At 39.5% G+C, this 23,703-nt stretch overlaps 1 protein-coding gene across 1 annotated transcript; it reads right to left on the reverse strand.

Moving 5' to 3' along the window:
- Positions 1 to 5,628: 5,628 nt before the first annotated feature.
- Positions 5,629 to 18,738, reverse strand: LOC146370682 (protocadherin-17-like). The gene is made up of 4 exons (XM_084954849.1): positions 15,119 to 18,738; positions 13,884 to 13,942; positions 13,562 to 13,731; positions 5,629 to 6,905 (listed from the first exon to the last, which is right to left on the reverse strand). The coding sequence occupies exons 1-4, from the start codon at positions 17,585 to 17,587 to the stop codon at positions 6,328 to 6,330; spliced, it is 3,276 nt and encodes a 1,091-aa protein (XP_084810975.1). The 5' UTR covers positions 17,588 to 18,738; the 3' UTR covers positions 5,629 to 6,327.
- Between the last annotated feature and the right edge of the window lie 4,965 nt (positions 18,739 to 23,703).

Raw genomic sequence — 23,703 nt, forward strand, 5'->3', positions numbered from 1 at the left:
GAGTGAAGAGGTAATCAGCTGCTGCAACAGTGATTATGTGGTTGATATGTGTTAAAGTAATATCCATATGATTGCCAAAAGACAGCAGAACTATAATGAGAAAGGATCAATATTATTCGTGTCACCTTTGAGAAATTTCAATGGTGCATGGCTTATACAGTGCAACAGATGCAAAAACAAGTAAATATATACGCATTGCAGGACACATATTAAGATATCTGAAAGTTGTTTTGAGTAACAAATTGAAATGCAAAGAAAAATTGTGGTTTTCTATACAAACAAAGGATCGAAGTTTTTATGTAGTTAATGTGCTAATGTATGCATCCTCATGCAAACTTGAAATCTCCCAACTCACTCCAGCTAAAACCTCCTCCAGACAAGTTGGCTGCATCATTAACTTTCGAGTCCACTTCCAGTAAATGCTAATGAGATTTCTCATTTTTAACCAACTGAGAAGCTTAACATAAAGTGGGTTTTATAAAAACAGCAAAGGTGACATCCGCACCTTTGCTGTTGCTTTACCAATGTCAAACAGCTGAAAATTGTGAGGCTTGCTGGGTCTGAAAAGTCTCTGGATCATGCACTTATGTCTGCATGACACTTAAATCTTCTTGAACATCTACCACTTTTGTCAGACAGCCAGGTTTTGCTACACCAAACTGTGTATTGATTTAATAAACTGTCTATTGATTCTAAAAGGCTGGGCAAGTTTCTGTACTCAGCCTGGTTCTGTCTAGTGCCTCCTTTCTCTATTTTCCATCTTATTTATGATGGCAGACAAAGCACTTAAAGGGTGAAGCTTTTTAGACTGAGAACTTTTGAGCATATGACAGAACGCATTAGCTTTTCCACTTTATGCAGATATTGGCCCACTTTGTCCCTAAAAAGGCATGTAGAGGACTATTTTTGCCCAATTCAAAGTGAGGAAAGTATGTCATGACCCAGTAGCACATAGCGAAACCTGTGTGAAGTCCTGCCGGATCGCTTCCCTTCGCTATATCCTTTCTTGGCGTTAAACATTAATCATGATTGACAGATTGGCGTGTATTTGAACTCCTCCCATAGGAGAATGTGTTAGTAACACCTTTTTAACAACCACTTAAAATGAAACGGTTGTGTAGTCGGGAATTTTCTGTCAGACGGGGTCAACAAGAGGAGTGTTAATTCCCATGAGTCTGAATGAGGACTCAATGCATTCTGTGGTGGCATACATCTTTTAAGCATGGGAGCAGAACAATGATTAAAGGACAGTATTGTGCAAATGCCTCCCTTGCTGCCCTGTCAAGTCTGTCCACTGTTATAAAGAAAAAATAAACTGTGAAATTGCTGTTGCTTCAACACATGCATATCATTACAGCACTACCTTGAATCCAAATTAAGGAAATCATTACTGAATAGTGAAAGTTGGCAGGTACATTTATTTCCATGTCACTGTGCCTGGTAGAAATTTTGACCAAAATCAATTTGGTTAACTGTTTGGCTTTTTCTCAGTCTGTTTTCACAAGTATTTTACAATCATTGTGAGTTTTTTGTTTCTTTTAATCACTAAAAAAGCTCTATATTCTATTAAAAAATACAAGTACATGAAGAGACAGTCTGCATTTTATCATTACAGAGAAACGTGCAGTGGACGTTTTAAATTTAGTGACACAGCAATGTATAAGCTGAAGTAGAAAATTGTATTCTCATCCTTGTAACTCAACAACTTTAACAACCTGACTTGACAGATTGTGGTAAAAATGTTTACTTACCTAAAAATGATACCCTGATCCATGCCGCTGCATTAAACATGAAACTACAGTAAGCAGCAAGTTTAGCTAGCCATAAAAAATGAAGACAAAGAGAACAGCTAACCTGACAGGGGCTGTGTATAAAGGGGTGGCAGAGCCACCACCAATTTCATTCTTTGGAGAGTAGCTATCAATATAGTTGATATGACATCTCCAGTACGACTGCATCTAAGCCCGGACAACAGGAATGAACCACTGTGTTGAGAAGACTCGAAGGACATTTACTCTATTAGTGCAATTCTAATGTACATTTACTTTAAATAAGTATTTCTGTATTATTGCCTTTTCCACTTTCACCTTACTACATTTTGGATGGAACTTTTATGCAGTGTAGTTGCTAAATATTTTGTAGACATTGATTAATATAAAACATTAATACACTGATAAATGATCTGATATTATTACAGATTATACAGAACACTAACAGCTGTCATCTCCAACAATAATATTGTGTAAATACTAATAAAGCTACTTTCAGCTGCTTGCTTGTCACAAGGGTTTGCCACAGTGGGTAGCTCCCCGAATTTGATTTGTCAGATTTCTATTCTGAAAACACAAAGAGACATGTGCCTGTTCTCTAAGCAGCTACACTAAGGAGCCACTAATAATAATTACTTGCTATTTATGTATTTAGAAATTAAAAAAAATGAATAAATGATGTGTATTTTGATGCTAATTATTTTGTTCTTTTCTTTAAGTTGGATTTTTGAAATGAACTATAGTGTAAGTGAAAACCTCATCTCACCATTTTGTTATTTAGTACAAAATGATTTCAGAATTTCGAAATGTGCCGGTCTTCATCTAATACCATGGGCATGGTCTATCATGGTCATATCATTCTGGGCACTGTACATGAGCCTGACAGCTGTGTCCAGTTTTTTTCAGAGGCAGTTCTTAATGGTGATTTTATATCTGATAGTGTTTTCTGATTTTCTGATGCTGCACAGCTCCGCACCTCGACTTATTCTTGATTAAAATCGAATTGCCTTTGCAACTGTCTGTATCCTCCAGGAAAACAACAAACTGTCTTTGACACTTTGTTTTTTTGTACAAAATAATGAAACAAGATATAAATTAGATAAGTGTAAATTAGTGAGCTTCAGAGATGAGAGAGTATTTTCCCCACTTGTAACTGATTGCTGGCTGTAGGGTCGCACTGCATTTGCCACAAAGATGTGAGAGGCTTCCATTTCTCATCCTACCTAACTCCAGGCATGAACATGACTTTTAAAGTTTTTCTTTTATTCCAGATTTAAACCTATAAAAATGACAGCAAATTTTATTCAGAAAACCAATTAGAGTCATCTTTGGATCGTGTCCCATTGCAGCACTTTCCTGCAGATTTCCTTTTTTTTTTTACTGGAAAAGACAAAAGATTCTTTCAACATGTCATGAATTCACTCACTATGTTTTAGGCTATATAACCATGTTATCAAATTAAAATCTCTTTAAGGTAAATGCTCTGGCTTCTAGTTTACATTACCTAATAGTGCCCTGTTTAAGCCATTTATTTGCACGTTTGTTTTCTAGGTTTAAAATGCAAATAAACCTAAAAAGCAGCGTTTTGAAAATTCCCCCTAAAGGCATGCACGCTGTGTTCAACGACATGACTGAGTTAAAATGAAAACTACACTCTCAATATTGTTTACTGTTGTTTCCCCACCACCAGTTTTCAGCCAAGTGGAACCATCTCCCATAGAATTTAGTGGAGGTGGAAGACAAGCTCTTAATCGGCTGTGTTATTGAATTATTGAATTAAAAGCTTAAGTACTCAGGGTGAGCATGTCAATTTTTCACAACTGAATGGTACAGTGCTCATTCTATTTTCATTTGAATAGATCATTTGTGTATGTAAAATGTAGAAGAATGGAGGTATTACACATATCAGTTTCATTGTCTGTAATTCCCTTTCACTGTGACTGTAATCATTCTGAGAGACAAGTCATATTCATCCAACACTGCATGCTGGTCCTTAATCTGCATTCAGCTCCCCTCGACAACACAGCACTTTTTGTCAAACAGCGGTACTGTAGCACAGTGTTAATTAAGAAAAGGCTTGCTTCAAAGCAAATTTTGCATAATTATTGCAGAAGTGGAAGTTTAACCTGTATTACATCCTTAAGTGATATAGTGTTCAAAAGTTGGAGGAGTAAGAGTCGCAGCAAATGGTTCAACCCTTTTCCACTTGACATTCTGCTCACCTGTCTTCATCCCTCGTGTTCTGAAACCCTGGGACTGATACAGATAAAATGATGTGATGTTTCTGTCTGTATTTCAATGGGATGAGTTGCTGTGACCCACGCAATCTCCCTCTCAAAGAGTATTTCAACTTATGCAGATGAGCTCATCAGAGCTGCCTGCTGAGATGAGACATCTAGGTCTGGAATTGTGTCAATACCAGCACCAAAACAAATGCAAATCAAAATCCAAATTAATGTGTTTTCCCCAAGGAGAAACTGAGTCGTACTTATAGTCAGCTCTCAGTAGATGACAGGATTCTGTTATCCAGAGCTCATGAAAAACAAGGCATTCTCAAACCGCTCACTGAGCCAGGGTACAAAAGTCAGTGTCTCCAGATGGAGAAACTAAACTAAACTAAGTAAAAAGAAGCGAGAGGCTTTTGTGTGATGGTTATACAGATGAGAAAATAGAAAACACTTTTACATTTCCAGGATTCCAGGAAGTTTAGTGATCTAACTTTGTAAACATACATCCATGCTTATGTTTAATCTCTCCATACACAGAGTGTCAAGTGAGTATTTTGGCAGTTTTCAAAAATAAAAATAAAAAGGAATAAAAAAAATGTATATCCCTGTCTTCTGCTGCGATGGATAACCAGCAGCCACATTTGGAAAGCAGGAGAGAATTTAGTAAATGGATGGATTGCTGCAGTTTGTCTGTTTGAATATGTCTGCAGACTATGGCCTTCTGTCACTACACCTACCCCTTCTGCATTTGATTGAATAGTAAATAGAGTACAGTGCATGCAAACAGCAAATTTGCACATTTGGTTTCGTAATGAGGAAGGGAGCAAATATCGAACATTTTGTACAGTCAGTAAAAAGACTATAAAACCCTGGATATTAAACGCTAGGTTCTCCTAACCTTGAAATCGCTACAGTGAAGATGTTTTACTTGTGCTTGATGCATTATTCTTTTTTTCTTTTTTTGCATATAGTTGTGATAACCTCTAATAGCACTATTTGTTCAATCCTTTGCTGCTGCAATGACCTACTTCCCCCCACAGGGATCATTAAACTTTCATTTTATCTAATCAAAGAATTCATTGCAAAAGTCCTTGCTTGTAACTGCTTGTTACTGCTGAATGTCATTTTTTTTCCCTTTTTTTTTTCTTAGAGTCGCGTCTCATCATTTGTCAGGAAACATGCATATTTAACAAACCTATAATCACAAGTAGCCCAGACTGACAGCAGCTCGGATGACTTTGAATTTAAAAATATCCCTGAAAATTTATCCATCTCTACCGTACGATGCATATTTTTAATAAAAGCATTGAGCAGAGGGAGTCAAGCCATCTTCTGGTGGGTGCACTAATACACAGTGCCTGTTTTTATTTGCCTTTATTAAATAGAAATAGCTGTGTAAAATGTTGATTGTGATTTTCTTTAGCAGTTTCTGTGACTAAGATCTTTATTACTGCTAGGTCACATGTGCTGGTATACAGTATATAGCTAAAGTTGGCACATTTGCAGAGTCACTAGTGCTATCTGTCATTAACACACATTAAGCACCTTGTAGACATAAAAGCACTTCTCTCACATAAACAAGACAACTTCAGAAGTTGTCACCAGTCAAAAATAATTGCCTTCCATGCACGCACAGTGTATACAAATTTAATAAAATACACAACAAGTACAGTGGCCCACATTCACGTGTAAGCTCAGCTTATTTTCACATAAACTGCAGAGAGGACGACAATAAAATTACAAATACATTCTTAAAAAATTGTTTTTCGAGGAACCTCAAATGGTTTTATGAAAAGGGACATTCCCTGTTGCACCACCATTAACAGTTCATAAGACACTTCACTTTTTGAATGTAACGTCACTGATATGTATTTCAGTTGCTGTGATATTCAAAGAGATGTTCCTTATACACTAAATGGAGACAGAAAGCTTCACTGTACAAAAGCAGACAGGACTCAATAGCTTAACAGTAGCAATTTGTTCAACAGCCTCACAAAATTGGAGTTTGAAATGTGTAAAATACAGACACCTAAATCGACGGGTACAGTACACTATGAAAACACTTGTAGTCAGGTAAGCACTGATTGGCCCCCACCTCCCCCCCACTCCCACCCACCCCCAAATCTTCACAGCAGTCAAAGACACATATTTCACTTGAACACAACAAGTCACAAACTCAAAAAGAAAAGACATACAAAGCAGATGGTTTTTGGTTACAATGCGTGTCTGAACACCTCTGTGGGTCAAATTAAATCAGCTCTTGGTCATTTGATCTGTGATATCATCATCACCCCTGGCAGGTGAGAGAGAACGGGATCGCGCCCCACCTGTCAGTTACCAGAGTCCCGAGGGTCGAGAGCACAATCTGACCCCCCACACTCCTGGCTGATGACAGAGCTGTGAATGAGACTGCTTGACAGGGACTTAGGCCTGAGCTCGCAGGTCAGGTAGGAGGGCTCCTCCAATTCTGTGTGCAGTGGGGAGCACTGGCCATCTGGAGGGCCATAGGCACTGCTGTCTGAACCCCCGTCCCTCACTTCTTTGGACTCTTGGTTGGCCAAGTCCAGGGGCACACTACTCTTGGTGGGACTACTAGACGCAGATGGACTCTCCTGGAGCGGTGGGCTTAGTGCACGCTGCGATTTTAAGTAAGGTTTGACATTGGCCACAAGGATTGTACTGTCCCGCTGTTCCTTTCCAAACGTGCTGAGGGTTTTTCTGCTGTTGCAGCTGATGGTGCCATAAATCTCTGTCTCTACCATGGCATCCATTCCCACAGGGATGAAAAGGTTGGTGCGATTATCGGCGCTGTCTGCTTGGCTTCCTACCCGTAACTTTGGCATCCAGCATCTGTCAGAATGTCCCAGTGCACGACATTCATCGGTGCAGTGGACTGATTTGTCTTGCTCTGTAAAAACAGTTAAACATTTTGTTATTGGACCATGCTGGGGTGAGTAAAAAAAAAAAAAAAACAGAAGATGATGTAGATGGCATTTGAAGGATGAGCAGCAATAATAAAACGCCACAAACGGATGCAAATTTTGATGCTATTAAAATCCAGCTCATAGCTAAGTATCTTTGTTGATATAGAGTATGTGTCACCAGACATTTTCAGAATAAATAGCAACAGCAGCTTATTGCGACAGCAACTGTGAGGGTTTGAATTTAGCAATGCATGTTTTCCATTCTAAAAACTGCTTACGATGCAACCTTAAAGTACTGATACGCAAATAAAGTCATACAAAAAAAAGTTAATTTTACTCTTTTCTTTTTCCGTTATTGTACCAAATGAATGATTCGTCCTATATATGAAATCTTTTCCCTCTGCTATTCTCAACAACCTGTGTAGGTGTTTCCTGGAAAATATCATCTGGTGCAGAGGAAGTGATGTTTTTTTTCATTTACATTTCCATCAGAAGATGTTTGTGTGAAATAAACAAAAAAAGAAAGAAAAACAAGCCTGAATTTGCATGACTGCATTCGCCATTTCTGACCAGAAAGTTTTGAAACACTCCGTAGTTGGGATGTTGTTCGACATTGTGCGGGCTCATTATTTTCATTTTTGTATATTTTTTCTAAAACTTCAAAAGATAGAATGTTTGGGAGGGAGTTCAAAAACTGTTATATTAACACTAAAATAATATATCCAAGTCAGTGGATTTTAGTTTGATTGTGGAAGTGCCATTTGACCTTGAGTGTTTCTTTTATTTATTTTAAAGGACTCTGGTGCATAGCCAGGGGCTCATTGGCACATTTTTCATCTTTTTTAGTGGATGCATATTGTGAACTAAGCTGTTCTCTGAACACTTGTGGACCTCTGCTGTAGTAAACAGTCATCAACAAGCTCCCTAAACAACTGTCTTTGGACACTGGCTAAAATTAAGATTAAATCTTTCTCATAAGCTTCTTTTAAAAGGCCAAACAATAAGCTTTAAATATAATCCACACTGAAAGTATTGAGTACTGGTGATTTAAGTGGTCTGCTGGATATTCCATGGCTGCAGTAGATTCTGCTTGATTGGCTGATGCGGCACACCACAACACAGGACTGCACAACGTGTTCATGGCACTAAATGTCAGCAACAAAGGAGAAATGGACAGCGCTCTATATTTGGGTTGTAAATCCATGGTTTACATTTCACACCACACCCAGCCCTGGAGGGGTACAATAAGCACACAGAAAGCAACACGTACCACAGAGCCAATTTCCATGGTGTAATGATGTAGAAGGTGTTGTTTTTCCTGACGCCATTACACTTTGCTATTGAAATTAATTTGACAATGATGCAATGAGATGTCTTGCATGTAGCCACAAGAAGAAAAATGTCAAACACGTCTTTGTAAATTGACGGTAAATCCTACTTTTCTTTCATTTGCTATACATGAAAATGAAACTGCAATTTAATCTGTAAAACTAATATTTCAAAGAATCCTCCAATTGTTCTGCTGACTGATTAAACTTATGTAAAAAAATAAGTTTTTATTTGTTGTGATTACTTTGAGGTTTTAAACGCACCCTTTCACTAAATATACAAAGAAATTCAAACAATGAGTTGATTAGTATTTGATTAAATATTTAGATGTTGTAGATCCCAGAAAATTGATTCTGTTTACTTGGGGATAGTGTTTTCCTTTATCTCCAGATGAACAGAATCAACTTTCTGGCATTTCCTTACCTGGATGACTGAGCATGCATCAAGACATAGATGGCTTGTACGCTTATTGTTGAATGGGGGAGACATTAATACAGATTGGGACACAAACAAAACAGGACACAAACACCGCTAATACAATCTTGTTACATATGATGTTAAATCTTCACATCATTCCTCTCTCATAAATAAAAAATCACTTTCCTGCAACTAAAATTCCAATCAAAACTTGTATTTCATTTATATAAATAACTGCAATATTTAATTCACATGACTTGATGCTACTCTGATTAGCTAGATAAGACTCCTCTATCTTGCTCACATGTCATTCTGTGGAGCAAATGAGTAACCCTGAATGAGGCACTTGATCTTATTTTGAAACCCGGCTTTGATGAGGATGGGAATACACAGCCTGGAATAAGAGGAAGCTCCACATGAACGCGTTCATCCTAGAAGAGGTGGATAGATCCTCCTTTTCAAAGGCAACAGTACCTTCCGCATAAACTGGCCTCGACCAGTTTGCTGGAGGATACTGAACGGCAAAGAGGAAGTTCAAAATAAAAAAAAAGATACCTCCTCTATGCCAAAACCCCCAAAAGCAGTAAAAAGCAGCACCATGTGCCACACAGCCAGTGGAAGCTCATTTGCAAAGTACATGCCACAATTATCACATACCGCTGCTCAAGTATACGAACACCAATACACCCACACATAGCCATAGGATATAATGGAACTGTTATTTATAAGGACTGGGCAGATTTAAATGGGGTTGTTAATTTACATAAGAACCGTTTTACAGATTCCACGTCTGCAAAAATGTTGAAGGGAAAGATTTTTACATTTTCTTCCCAACAAATGTTAAAATGGCATTCAGTGTGCTACAGATTTCTTGAAAGGGCAACAGTCATTTCTTTGTAACGTTGTGTGTGTTTTATGTGCAAAGTAAAGACTTTTGGGAATAATAGGTGTAATTTTAAATCATGTCATCTCCTAATTGTATATGAGATGTGACTTTTGTCTGTTTATACAGGCCAATTTTTTTCATATTGAGGTTTTCTGTAGAAAGATCTCACATCAAAATGAGTATAAACACAGACCTTGCAGATTTCACTAAATGAAAACCCCACCTTTTACCTTTGTGTGCTGCTAGTTGCTCTGCTGCTATTCCCAGCTAAGTAAACATAACAAACATTGTAGAATTGAAGATCCTTTATATAAATGTGTGATGTGAGACGTGCTCTGAGAAGAATTAAACCAGCCGGTGCACAGCTAATGCACACAGACTCACATTTTCTTAACAGATAGCTCTAATAATTAGTCCAATGATCTGGAAATTTTGATCTTTTTATGATCTTTTTTTTATATTTTACTTTTTAAAAAAAATTTTTAATGTATTTTTATATAAGATATAAGCGGAACATGTGCTTTATCAAGTTTTCTCAGGTCAATGATCATCATCGATTGTGCTTTTACAGTTTATATTAAGTTGCATGTGGCCTGTCAGATCCAAGGTAAAGAATAGAAACCTTTGTGATTATTGTTAAAGTTGTATCTAAACAGTAGAAATAAAGTCTTCTCTTGGTCGCTCATATTTGTACTGGGTCAGTACGATGTGTAAATGTATCTTTGAAAACACAAGTAGATGCTGACAAGCCATAGCAACTCTTAGATTTACTAAACAAATTTGTATTTCTGGGTTTTGGGCAGCAATGATTTTTTCCTCTCATGCTGGAGGTTGTAAGACCTTATGTTACATTCTTAGCATAAACTATTATGGCGCTTTGTCAGGATTCAAAATATGCATTTGCTCAAAAAGCATCTTACAAGAGAGAACTAAATTATGGCTTTGATTTGGCATAACTGCAACACAGATCCTGCATATTGTAAGTGCTATACGCTTTGATGCATCTACACCCCAGATTACAGTTCTGTGCCCCATGCATTTGTGTTTCTCCATCTTCTTTTCTCCACCACAGAGAAAAAAGTATTTTTTATGCACAGATACACAAGGCCAGAACAATAAGCATAAGCAAGGAGAAGCAGGGAGATGCTGAATTCATTTCCATGCTGCCTATCACCAGTGCGGAGGAGCGAGCAGATGATGCTGATGCAAAAGGATGTATGTGCTTAGAAGGTACACCAACAACAGAGTAAGGTATTTTTGCCGTTTGCACTATTGTGTGGTGCTAGAAAGCCCAGAGTAATTGAAAGACATGTTTATATTATATAAGATTAAATTGTTACTCAGATAATACTTTACATTATAGACCTTTCTGCTTAGAATTTATTACCAGCATGTAAACATTGTATATATGGCACCTGTGGAGTTTTAAGCATATCTAGGCTCATACACACGAGCTTATAGTGTCTATCAAAAGCTATAACTTATCCTATCCTGCAATTAAGATTATTAAATAGTTTATATTACTACAGTTATAATATATATATGTTTAGGGATTTTGCAGTCTCCACTTGGGTGCCAAAAAGAGGTGTTATAGCTTAGAACAAGCACATTAATTAACAGCTGAAGTGCATTAAAAGGCATATTTTAACTGTTTATATTGTCTGTTTGATTGGGAAGGTTAAGCTATTACCCTATTTTTTTTTGCAATTGTGTAAATTGCACCAAAAGGATATTTTTTCCACTTTTATTGTCCTACACTACAGGTTTTTCTATAACACACAATATATACATAGGAAATTAACTAGGCACACTAGCTTGTATAGCAGTACTGTTAGATGTTGTGGGATTTTGATAGTTTAAAACAGGCTAAATGAAGTGGGAGTGCCTTCATCTGCTCTGCCTGCTCTCCATTTTACATTTATCACTGAGTAAAATTTTGTTAAATGCGTGCTCTGAAACGACGGAGCACCTTTATGTATTCTGCTGCTGCATTTACACCGCCACATAACAGAAACATGACAAAGTGACAAATAGCTGTGATCTTATGGGCAACTGTAGAATGCAACAATAATGTGTTCTCAAAAACAAAGAAACTGCCTGCCCATTATAAATAGAATCAGAGAAAGCCTAGCAACATACCCACTGTGCATCTGGTGTCTGTGAGAGTGAATAAATATTCAGAGTGCATGATGGTGGAAGCTGCACAGGTGCATATATTACCTGTATCAAAGCAGCCAGGAGACTAGAGGGATGGTAAAGGTAAAGACATAAAAGCAATACTACTTAACCCGCAAGCTTTTGTGTTGGTGCATTTGGAACTAAAATTCTGAGGTGTCTCCATTTTGGATAATAGCACTATCTTGTCTAAATCTGCAAAACAGTGGCTTTGTTGTTCAATAAATGTACCTGCATGTTTGTGTGGTGTGTGTTTGTGTGTGAGAGAGAGAGAGACAGTGAGAGACAGAAGGAGTATGTGGGTTGGAGGGTGTTTTGTGTGTGTGTGTGATCACGTCTAAGGCATAATGCATAATGTAGACCTTCCAGCTTGTAGTCTGCGGACAGTGACACCATTTAATGTTCAACTGACCAAACCCAGGAGAGAGAACAGAGTTTAATCCAACCATTAGTTTTGCCTTTTAACTGCATTCCTCACATGCAAGCAGGGAAGCCATTAGCAAAACATGTTGATATTAAAAGCAAAGCCCGAATTCATCGTTTTTCTCTTATCTTATAAATGCAGGTCTATAAATTAACTGACATTCCTGTCAAGCGAAGCGTCAGTACTGCACTTGTAAGTATTCAGTTTTGCATGTACAAAACATCTCCTTCAATATCTCTTCATGTGATTGGCCTTAGAACTTGGGTTGAATCAGATTCAGAAATGTGCTGCAAAAAAAAGTGATTGAATTTACACCTCCCACAGAGTCAAGTTTGGTCTACCATAATTCCTCATAGCACGCGCACACACACACACACACATACACTCACACTCACACATATATAAAAGTGAGATAGATCGAGAGAGAGAGAGATTCGCACATCCTTCTGGCATCCGCAAGAGTGTTTCCATCTCTGCCCTCCTGAGCATGCTGCAAACAAACAGTACATAGCGATGTAAATGGTGTGGAAAGTACTGCACAGGGACATGATGACCACAGCCATTCTCTTCCAAGGCGCAGACAAGGAAATGAGAAACATCACCACTTCACTCAAGTCCCCCATTATCTTTTATCTTACCACTGAGAGTTGCTCTCATATTTTCAGTTTATATCCACAATAGCTAAATATATCAGACCCTATCAGGTCAGCCAGGTTGAAACAGATTGACAGTCATCTATGATTACACTCCTGGCAGCGCCGATCGTTTCAGATTTGTGAAATAAAATTTAACATTTCTATTTCCAGTTGGAAAGCAGGCTCCTCTCAAAACAGTGCAACCACAGCAAAACCAATAACAGCTGAGAAAGTCTTTCCAAGCAAAAGGTGGAAGCTCTGTGTCGTGTTGCACCTTAAATATCTGTCATTTTGCACCGCAAGTGCCGATCATGTTTCTTGTCTCCGTCATCTTATTCAGGACATGTATGTGACAAACCTGTATTAAAATAATGACATGATCAAAGAAAGGCACCTACGGAGGTACACTTTGCCATGCATATGAGGTGGTTTGATAGCTAAATCAGACAGAAGATGTTTGCAATTTCTACCTTCAGCCAAGGAACACTTTTATCCTTTTAAACTATCATCTGCCTTCCTCTCTGGTGCCTTCATGTCATCTTTGAAACACAGCTCAGGCTGCATGCAAGTTAAAGTGGGACAAAGTAACACTGCAGCTACAGCATCTAATGACAGTTCAGCTTCTTGACAGGAGAAGTGGCTGCATTGGCTGCACCCCCAAAATGGTAGACCCCCACTTAAAGATCAGTGAGGTGCATGCATGTTTCCACTGGATAAACTATAAATAATGTCTAGTGTAAGAGTCAGATAGGCATCTTCAAGATGTCCACTCACCCTGCTCGAAAGGCTGGCCATTAACTGCTGTTGCTTTCATCTTGAGGGCCTCCCTGGCAGACGTGTCGCAGTGTGAGCCTTTATTAGTATCCTGGTCACTATCAGCTTGGTCACTATCACCATGGCCACTGTCTCGGAGGCTTGCTCGTTCTGCATCCTTAAATGTTGAGCTGCAGCAGAACAGGAAGAGGACAAAAAGAAAGAAAAAAAAAGAATTTAACTTACCTCTTAACTCCTGTTTGATAGCCATAGTCAGCTGGCTTGATACAAAAGTGAAGAAGCTAAATGCACTGGTCAGGGCGTTTTTGGCTAGTGCTCTTACCTTTGAACAAATGGCTGTCTGCTGCCAGCATAATTGGGCTCTGAGGGAAAATTTTCAGTCTAAAAATGAAAGGAAAATAATATTTTACATTGACCATGTTAAAATTTTAATTGACAGCCCAAGTAACATGAGATTAAGACAGGAAAAGAAATTCCCTTATCCAGTTTTTAGATTCGAATTTCTTTACTCTAGCATGTGGAAAATCTGCTCAAGAAAATCTGCTGAGCACCTGGCAGTGACGAAATCACGAGAGGAACAAATCTCCATTGTGACCATATGTACTCTCCCTCGGCGAGGCGAAGAGTTAAGCATTAGCCACTGTCATCAGCATCCTTTCCACCCTATCTTGAAAATAATGTGTTTGTGTTGATCACACCCACATACTCTAGTGACTGGTGACAGTGCCAGGCCTTGTCATCTGCGTTATCATCTCCAAATGAGACTGTCTGTGAGACTGTCCTAGATATTTACATCGTTTACAACACATAATTCTGCTGTGCTAAACTGCACTACAAGCCTATGCTGTCAAATTAGCATGTTAGCTGGCTCGTGTATTCAACCCTGCCGTCTCTACAAGGCATGGCTGGACCCTATTAATGGCCTTATCGTGCCAACTTTGGATACGGGCTGGTGGATCTGGCCCATATTTGCGGGGAGCGAAAAATGCGATTGTAAGGTTATGCTGTGTGCATCTCGCTGTCTGGTGCACATTGGTTCAGTAATGTGATCGGACAAGCTGCTCAAACACCTGTCCAATCCCACATTTCAGGCAAGGTTTTGTTTTCACTCTATAGCAGCAGATCTGGCAGGGTCACAGCAGCCTTCTTCAAGACTCACACTGTTTGCATGTCTAACTGAGAGTGCTTTCTGATTATGAAGACCAACTGTACCATTTTCCAACAGAAGACTTAAGATTGAGCAATTTCGAAATGATTCTCAAATACTGCTATGGATAAAAAAAAAATCAAAAAACCTCTCCTTAGTGAAATGCCATTTGAAGCACATGAATACGATTCAACAGTAAGTTGCCGTATCACGCTTTATATGCAGAGAATGATTCAGAGCATCATAACAGCGGGAGAAAAAGTGAAAATAATGATGTCTGCTCACAGTGACAGAGTTTCTCTTTTTTCAGTCGATTACTTTTCTTTTGTCAGATCAGTATGGCTAAGCAGTGTGTACAGATAAGCAAGAATAAAGGGCTGATAAAGAACACAGTGCAGCATCCTTCTTACCTGTATCACTGACATCCTATTCGCTGGAGTGTCTGTGCTAAGCCCGGCAAAGCTGGAGTGGCAACCTGCCCTGGGGACTGTCAGGCTGTTTGGGGTGGTTTTCAGGTACATGACCTCTGACCTGGGCAGTGTGAGTGGCAGGGGGCTCTGGTAGTCAAAACAAATTGGCGAGGTGATGAGAGACGGGCTGCTCACCACGTTCATTCGACTCGCAGAATCTCTCTCCTCCATCTCACTTTGAACCAGCATGATGTCACTCTTGTTGATCCGTTTCTTTTTCCCCTTCCCCACTGGAGGATTGGAGTACTCAGCCATGCGGCAGTTATAATTCCCAGCCTCCTTATCTTGATGCTTGGACTTGACAGCAATGGCGGTCATGACTGCTAAGAGCATGACAGAGATAATGCAGAGGGTAACTATGAGGGGCAGGGACACATCCCAGTGCTGCTGTTCCCCACTCGCGCTGGATCCCCCTCCTGTTGCTGTGTCTGTGTTCGCCTTAATGATCAGCTTAGCCACGGCAGATAAGGGGGGCTTGCCATGGTCAGTTACCTTCACCACCAGCTCAACCACTGGGGCGACCTCCTCCCAAAGAGCATGGGCAGTTCTGACCTCTCCTCCCACTGGATCCATCTCAAACAGGTGGTCATCGTTTCCCTCTGTGATCTCATAGGTCAAATGTCCACTTTCTCCATGGTCATGGTCCACTGCTTTCACTGTAGCCACAATGTATCCAATACCTACATTTCTAGGCACCGGGATTTCCGCTGTATCATTCTGAAGAAGCGGTAAAATAATAACCGGGAGATTGTCGTTGACATCGAGAACACTGACTCTAACTGTAGAAGTGCTTTCCATGTGAGGTGATCCTCCATCTTTAGCCTGAACTTTGAACTCAAATGATTTCGTTTGCTCATAATTGAAAGACCGGGAGGCATATATGGCTCCATTGGTGGGATTAACAGACACATATGTGTAGACTGAAACATCTCCTATATGTGATGGAAGAATGGAGTACGTCACTGTCCCATTTCGACCCACGTCTGGGTCGTGGGCCAAAACGGAGCCCAAGTACTCCCCCGGGATGTTGTTCTCAGGCACCTGTAGCACATACACTGCTTTTGTAAAGCGTGGTGCGTTGTCATTTTCATCCAAGATTTTTACAGTAAATGACCTAGTGTAATTCAAAGACGGGATCCCATTATCTCTGGCTACAATTGTTACATTGTATTCATCTTTCATTTCCCTGTCCAGAGGTCTATCAGTGAGCAGCGTATAAAAATTGTCATTGTTTTCTTGCAGTCTGAAAGGTACATTTCCTAGTACCCGGCACTGAAGTTGACCATTACGGCCGGAGTCTTTATCTGTCACTCTGACCAGCGCTATGACAGATTCTGGAGGCGCTGCCTCGCTGATGGCTCCCTGCCGGACAGAAACAAAACTAATTATTGGCGAGTTGTCATTTTTGTCAAGCACTTTGACGGTAATTTTACAGTGGCCTGGTATTGGGTTGGGCCCCAGATCCTTAGCCTGCACATCAAACTCTATGATTGGATTCTCTTCATAGTCAATCTCTCCCTGGACCTTGATGACGCCAGTATTGGGGTCGATGGAGAACAAATCTTGTATTCGCTCAGATGCATATCCAGTGAAGGAATACACCACCTGCCCGTTACTTCCTTCATCTTGATCAGTGGCGTTCAAATCTATAAGTACTTTTCCAGGGGGAGAATTCTCTGGAATCTCTAAAACATAAGAGGATTTTTCAAAAACCGGGCTATTGTCATTCGAATCAGTCACTCTGACGTTGATCTGCATGGAGCCCGATCTTGGATACTCCCCTCCATCTATTGCTGTGAGAAGGAGGGTGTGATGACTCTGATCCTCCCTATCCAGAGGTCTCTGAACCACCAGCTCTGGATATATAGTCCCATCGCCTCTCACTTTTAAATCCAGAGAAAATGTATTGTAATCATCTCTTGTGACCTGGTAGGTCTTTATCCCATTTTCCCCAGAATCTGAGTCATGTGCAATAGTGAGAGGAAAGCGTGTCCCAGCAGCTGCGTTTTCTGAAATATCAATATTGACATGATCTGAGGGGAAACTGGGTGAGTTATCATTTATGTCCTGTATATCAATCTTGATCATGCATATTTCCTTGTCATTTGCAAACACTTCCATAGACAGCTGGCACTTTGGGTTACGCCTGCATAATGTCTCCCTGTCAATCCTTTGTTTGGTGAAGATTAGTCCACTCTCCGGGTCAACATCCACCAGATGTGGTGCTGAATTCTCCAGTACTCTGAAGTTTGATTTTTTCCCTCTCTCCATGGTCCCATATCCGGCATCTTTTGCTATATTACCTATAACAGTTCCAGGTCCTTGCTCCTCCGGGACAGAATAATTGAGATTTTTCAATGTCAGGGCTTTAACCCACAGCAGTAAGAAAACTGGTACAGAGAGACGCATCCCTTCAACCTGATCCGCAGTAGTGGCAGAGAGAAAAAAAAAAAATCCTCGTTGACTTTCAACCTGTTGATTACGGCAAACCTAGACTACTAAACCCGAACCCGGCATGTGGTTTACGCCGATCTCTGGCTAATTAGGTACTAAATCGATGCGTGAACCGCTACCTCTTTTTAAATTGGTATTTTAACCTCTTTCATATGCCGCTCGGCTATGATGAACTCTTTCTGTAAACAAAGATGACCGCCTGGCGATACCTGATGTATGAATTAAATATCAAATTCAACATCGTGTACGAGAAATGCTTTGGGGTTTTTTTCGTTGTTTTTTTTTTCTCACGGGGGGGACTTAATGAATAATCGATGACTATAAAGTATTAATATTCCCTCCTGCATCCAAGGTTAAAGCGCTTGAATCTCTCTGGTGAAGGTTAGACCGTAGCTTACAAAAGCGCATTGCCCTCATGCGACATCTACACCTAGGCTACAGCAAATTCTGACATGCCCGTTCAAAATGCAGCATTGGCCGATGTTACCATTCGCAATGCATTTACTTTTTTCCCTGTGCGGCACACTGTTGCATATGGGTTCTGCTCGTGTAGCATATACAGCCTACCCATGCCACAAAGTAGAATAAAAGCAGGATATAGAGCTGCTACTCCTGTCCAACCTTTTGTGTTCCCGTCATTCAAGAGCATCTATAGCACGGCTGCGACTTTTGCCCGATGATTGTCCTATAATCAGTCCAGTAATCCCATAATCCAGTCCAATTGGACCCAGTGCTCTCGCATCCTTCATTCGGACAATGCTCATCTGCACTGCCCCCGTAAACGTTGCCAGAAAATGCAAAAAGAAAAAAAGGCTGCTGGAAGATTTCAGATAATCAAAATTAATCGCTTTTCCTGCGCTCAGTTCTCTCCGCGTCAACTGTTGAAACCTGCTCCCTTCACAGTGAGCTGATCTGCCCGGAATCCTCTCGACGCCTTTATAACAGACTCCGGTGTAGGTTGTTTCTTGGTGCATTTAACATAGTTTCTGATCGTCTTCCAGCAAATGAGTGAACAGTGACAGATCTTGCCTTGGGGGTTTCTCCAATAGGTCTGGCAAGATCGCATGAAGAAGGGCTGTTCTAGTGCTACGTGATTCATTTACTGATGTGCGCGCACAGAGCAGCAGCATCAGAGGGAAAACGTGCTTGTGGATGTTGCTCTTAATACATGTGGAAGTGAACTAGGGATTATGAAAAGATAGGTGAAATGTGTTTGGCTGGGAGGAAGTAGTGAGGACTTGACAAGTGATCATTTTTAAGGTGAATTGGATCAGATGGCCAACATGGTGTGGAAAATGTGAAATTAAAGTTGATAAAAATGTTTCAAGGTTTCTTCCCCTTGCAGTGCCATGTTCTTGGTGTCATTGCACATCTTTGGATATTCAGAACTAAAGATTCTTATTAATTATTAAAAAAATAACAGGCAACCACCTGTCTCTTGCATTGCACCTTGTTGTCGATTAGTGCGATTAGTTTTGAGAAAATCTAACCATGACATAAAATAAGAGACAGACTGTGGGTGTTTTCAGGATTATCTCTGCAAAGGACATAAGAGAACTGCTTATTCCTCTGAAAAAAAAATAACAAGGCTTATTTCCCAGCTCAAATATCACAGCTGTTGGTATAACCTGCCTTCTGCATCTATCACACTTGCTTTCAATAGCCTATCCACATCAATCTCATATCTCATATGGAAAAAGATGGACTGACATTTAGTTCACTCAGCATTTCAACAATATGACATTTGCATTTTTTCCCCCTCACTTGACCAAATCTTAGTGACGCATGGGGCTCCTTGGTGATGCAGGTACCATACCAGAGTCATTCTGAGAGGAAGCTGTGTCAACTAGTGTGGCCCGGTTTCTCATTTAATTCCATGTTGCCCAGGATCTAAATCAACCTTGAGTTGTCCCCGAGTTCATTTTCATTGTCTGAAACATGGCTGCTTTCCTCCTCTGGGGAGCATCAACTTTGCCTTGCCAGGGTGCAGCCTGCATAAATTGGCCATTTCTGCAGGTAAGAGATAAGGACAACAAAGGGAAACTAATTATCATTCAGTCTATGTTAAAACCTCAGGAAAGAACTGCTATTGACAAATGTGTGTGCATTGTCACAGTCATACCATTTAATATGATCTGAACTTTGAATGAGAGGGTGGTTCATATCCATAATAAATAGGCCACATCCTAATGTGAGGCTTTGGCTGCCTTGTTCTTATAGAAGCTGATGACTTTGTCATGGATAAGTTTCTCTAATGAGACCACTGTCCCCGCCCTGGAGTATGAACCACGATCTCTGCTGCTTTTCTTGCAGTGAAAACACAGGGATGTTTTATGACGAATTGATTTTTACCTGAAAGCACAATATTTGGCTGGTGTAAAATCATACCTGTTGTATTCCACAGGGGTTGAAACGGCAAAACACTGCTCATTTAAGCATACTTGTAATATCTTGGCTTCTCTTTGATGTCATTCACTTACCACTCTGCACAAGCGTGATTAGAGGTGAGATTAAATTGTTTATCATTCTGTTTTTGCTCCCGTTGCTGGTTGCACCACACTTCAAGCTGCACACCGGAATACTGATGGTGGTGAGTGGGAATGATGATCAAGTCAATGAATCTTGGTGCAGAGTAAACAAAGGGAAAAGCAGGTTCTTCAAACAATTTCCTCCAAGAGACATTTTGCAAAGATGTAAATTGCGCACACAAAATAATTTGTACAGCAATGGTCGGGACAGCATCCCTATTAACTGTAAAGAAAAAAAGTTACAATAGTGACAACAGCTATTATGTATGATGGTCAAAATAACACAGAACAGTGACATCCAGTAATAATTATTACTCTGAACTACTTAAACTACTATATTGCAATAAAAAGAAGTCTGTATTTCTGCAAAATTTCTTAAAGCCCACTATTATGTGTCTTTTACTGTGAAATAATGATCCATATCCCTGCATAATCGATGTGTCATGATTCTTTAGCAGAGGACCCATCTTAAAGGGACAGTTCATTCAAGCACCAAAAACTCTTCCCCCTATTCTTGTAACCACTCATGCAGAAAATTTTAGTTTTATGTGTCAAGATTTTTGAGAAGCATGCCTCTGAAACTTCTGCTGCCAATATAATACAAAAAAAAAGTTGTACCAAAACACTGAAACTGAATTTCAATGTACCTGCCGAAGAGATTAAAGGGAAATCTGTTTTGTACATTCCACACAACATGATATCCACATTTTAAGGCAGTGGTTCCTAAACTGGGGTTTATGCCATCTACTAGTGGGGCGAGGATCAGGAGAATGAAACTAAAAGTTGGGGGCAGGACATTGAGTTTTCCCTGTTTATGCAATAGGCATGCCAGAAAAAGAAACAAGAAGAGGGAATATTTCCCTCATAAAAATGAATTTGGATGAAAAATGAGACTGATATAACCCTTGGAGGGGTTAATCAGTCTAAAGGACTATCATTGATGACTCCGACCCCATCTTACCTCCAGACCTAAGATATATATAATTTCTGTTTTCATTAAATTGTTCTCCCATGTCTTGTTTATATGTAAACAAAGAAAACCATCATTTTAACTGACACACATAAATTTTGCCTTTCTCTAAAACACAGGATTAGTTTATGATCACCACCCATAACGACTTACACCTCAGAAGGTTAATATTTCCTCAGTGACTAACATACTGTTTTTGGAGAAAAAAAAGTTTGTTTTTGGTGACATGCAATTTTCTTTGACCACCCCAAAACAAATTCAGTTTGCTTCAGTTCAGTAAAGGTAACTGCAGACATCTTGAAACTGCAGCAAATAAAATAAACATTATCTGCATGTGAGTCCAGTCATGTCCTATTTTCATCTATTCTGTTTTTGCACTCTTCTTAAAGCATAAGTCTGGCCATATTCCCTATTTTTTTCTTCACAACAAATCCTACAAAAAGACCAAATCCAACAATGCCAAAAAAATGATCTGACTGACAAGTGATGCCTGGAATGTAAGAGGTAAGGACGAGCAGAAAGATGGCACAAAGCATAGGACTTTGACTCTGGAGAGGTTTGCATCCTGAGCCCCATCTGTGGTTAGACTAAGGCAAGATTAGGAAAAGACTGTGGTCTCATCTAATGTTGATGACTGCAGTCGCCGTTCTGCATCGAGACACAACTGGAACTTACTCTAACCTTAACCATGTGCTTTCAGTGCATAATCACAACCATAACAAAGCTCAGTGACAGTGTGATTAGTTTTAGGTGTATGAAATGCTCTATTGTATACTGTAATACAAACCCAACATGATAATAAATACACTGTCAGCAAACATTTCACTGAAATTTTATGTAAAACATTTTTGTAACTTGCCAAACACCTTAGTTAACAACATTTCCTTATTATGTTAATAGAATATGTAATTGGAGCAGCTTTACATTTCCTTCAAAATATATCAAAATATTTGCTGCTGCTACTTGTAGAAATACAATCTCATAGGGAGACGGGTTGACACTGTTGCACTGGGTAGCATGTTTCTTCATTAAGATTAACATGGGAGCTGTTGTTTATTTTTAGTCCCATATACACAAGCTGTCATAATTCACTGGCATACCAAATGTGCATTAATCTGCTGCTGAAAATAGTCCCAGAGAAATGCCCTATTTGCCAACAAGTCTCCAAACATAAACAGCCATATAGGTCAGCTGTTCCTACCCAGTGATATGACCCGTAAGAGAATACCTGAAGCAGAAGAAATGCCACAGATAAATTGTCAACAACCATGGCTGAAAAAAATAAAATAAATAAATAAATAAAAAGCCATTTATGATGTGACAGTGCTGTGGTGAAGGACTGGTTATTTTTTAATTACTTTTTAGATTAGCTTTAATTCAAACTATGATCTTTTCAGGCATGCAGGCACTTATTTTTAAATTAGTCTCTTGTATTTACCTCAACCATGAAAGAGCAAGGTCGGCAGAAGAAAGATAGTACTTCTCTGTAGGGTTAGAGGACTTTTTGTCATTGCATAAAAACAATATAGGTTTAATCAGCTTGAAACAGAAAGTAAACAGCAGCCATCCATGTTACTGTCTGGTGTTGTGTTGTGTTGACCCATCCATAAACCCTGACCACCTTTGTATTTAAGGACTGGGATTTGATCTGTTTCCAAGTATCTGTGTTTAACTTTTCATTAACTGGAACTTGACCTCATCTAAAACCATCCATCTCTGATGATGTTTAACCTGACCCCAACCTTACAGCGAGTCTTGGAAGTGGACTTTGTTATTTGTGGCGTTTGGTGTTTTATGAAGTTGTCCAACAATTGAAAGGATTTTTTTTCTAGTGCACTGACTTGTCTTATTTGAGCTAATCTAGTTTTCAAGTATCTCCACTAATATGTTACAATTCAAAGCACACTCAAATACCAGACCATTGTCACGTGTTATTCCCTCCACTTTCTTGTATTATTCCCTAATTTATAGGTGTCTTTCTGTATATATGGAATAAAAACTTTTCTTGTTCATTTCTGGCAATAAATATAGTCAAAGGATAAAAAATATGTTTTTGTTTTATTTCACTGGTTTTCTTTGCACAGCACATCCACATCTTGGCCTTTTACTAGTGGCCATTACTCTTCCATTTTTGTACTGCAGGTTGACAATTGTTATGTGGTTCTCTCATATCCACCTTTATAGCAGAGCTGCTTGCCTCTCTGTGGGTGCAACAAAAGGAGACTCACACATCTCACAAGCCTTGTTATCATGATACGTGTCGAATAAATTATTTTTGCTACAAACCAGCTGTGGATTTGCATGTAAATGCAAATCCTCAAGGGTCAGTGTGTCAATTCTCCAACATTTCAATTCTGAATCAGAACTGCGGAGTCAAGCCTCCCTCTCTAGAGTGTATGGGTTAAAGCGTTGATGTTTTTGCATTCGATTTTTAAAGAAGCTCTCTAGGGATCCAGGAGTTACAGCATCTGTCTGCCAAATTCTTAAAACATAAATTCTGAAAATCATTTTTGGAGTCTTCATAGCACCCAGTGCAGTTTTGGTTGTTGGTTCCTAATAAATTCTGAAAACAA

The sequence above is a fragment of the Perissodus microlepis genome, chromosome 16 (assembly GCF_051167445.1).
Source record: "Perissodus microlepis isolate ML-2025 ecotype Zambia chromosome 16, ASM5116744v1, whole genome shotgun sequence".
In the NCBI taxonomy this organism is placed as follows: Eukaryota; Metazoa; Chordata; class Actinopteri; order Cichliformes; family Cichlidae; genus Perissodus; species Perissodus microlepis.

Bases quoted from the DNA above. Each gene is read 5' to 3' on its own strand.
- LOC146370682 (XM_084954849.1), bottom strand. From the start codon at position 17,587: ATGCGTCTCTCTGTACCAGTTTTCTTACTGCTGTGGGTTAAAGCCCTG. The intron at 13,732-13,883 runs GTAAGAGCACTA...GTTCTGCTGCAG, and splicing joins AGACAGCCATTTGTTCAAAG to CTCAACATTTAAGGATGCAG. The intron at 6,906-13,561 runs GTGAGTGGACAT...CTGTTTTTACAG, and splicing joins TGGCCAGCCTTTCGAGCAGG to AGCAAGACAAATCAGTCCAC.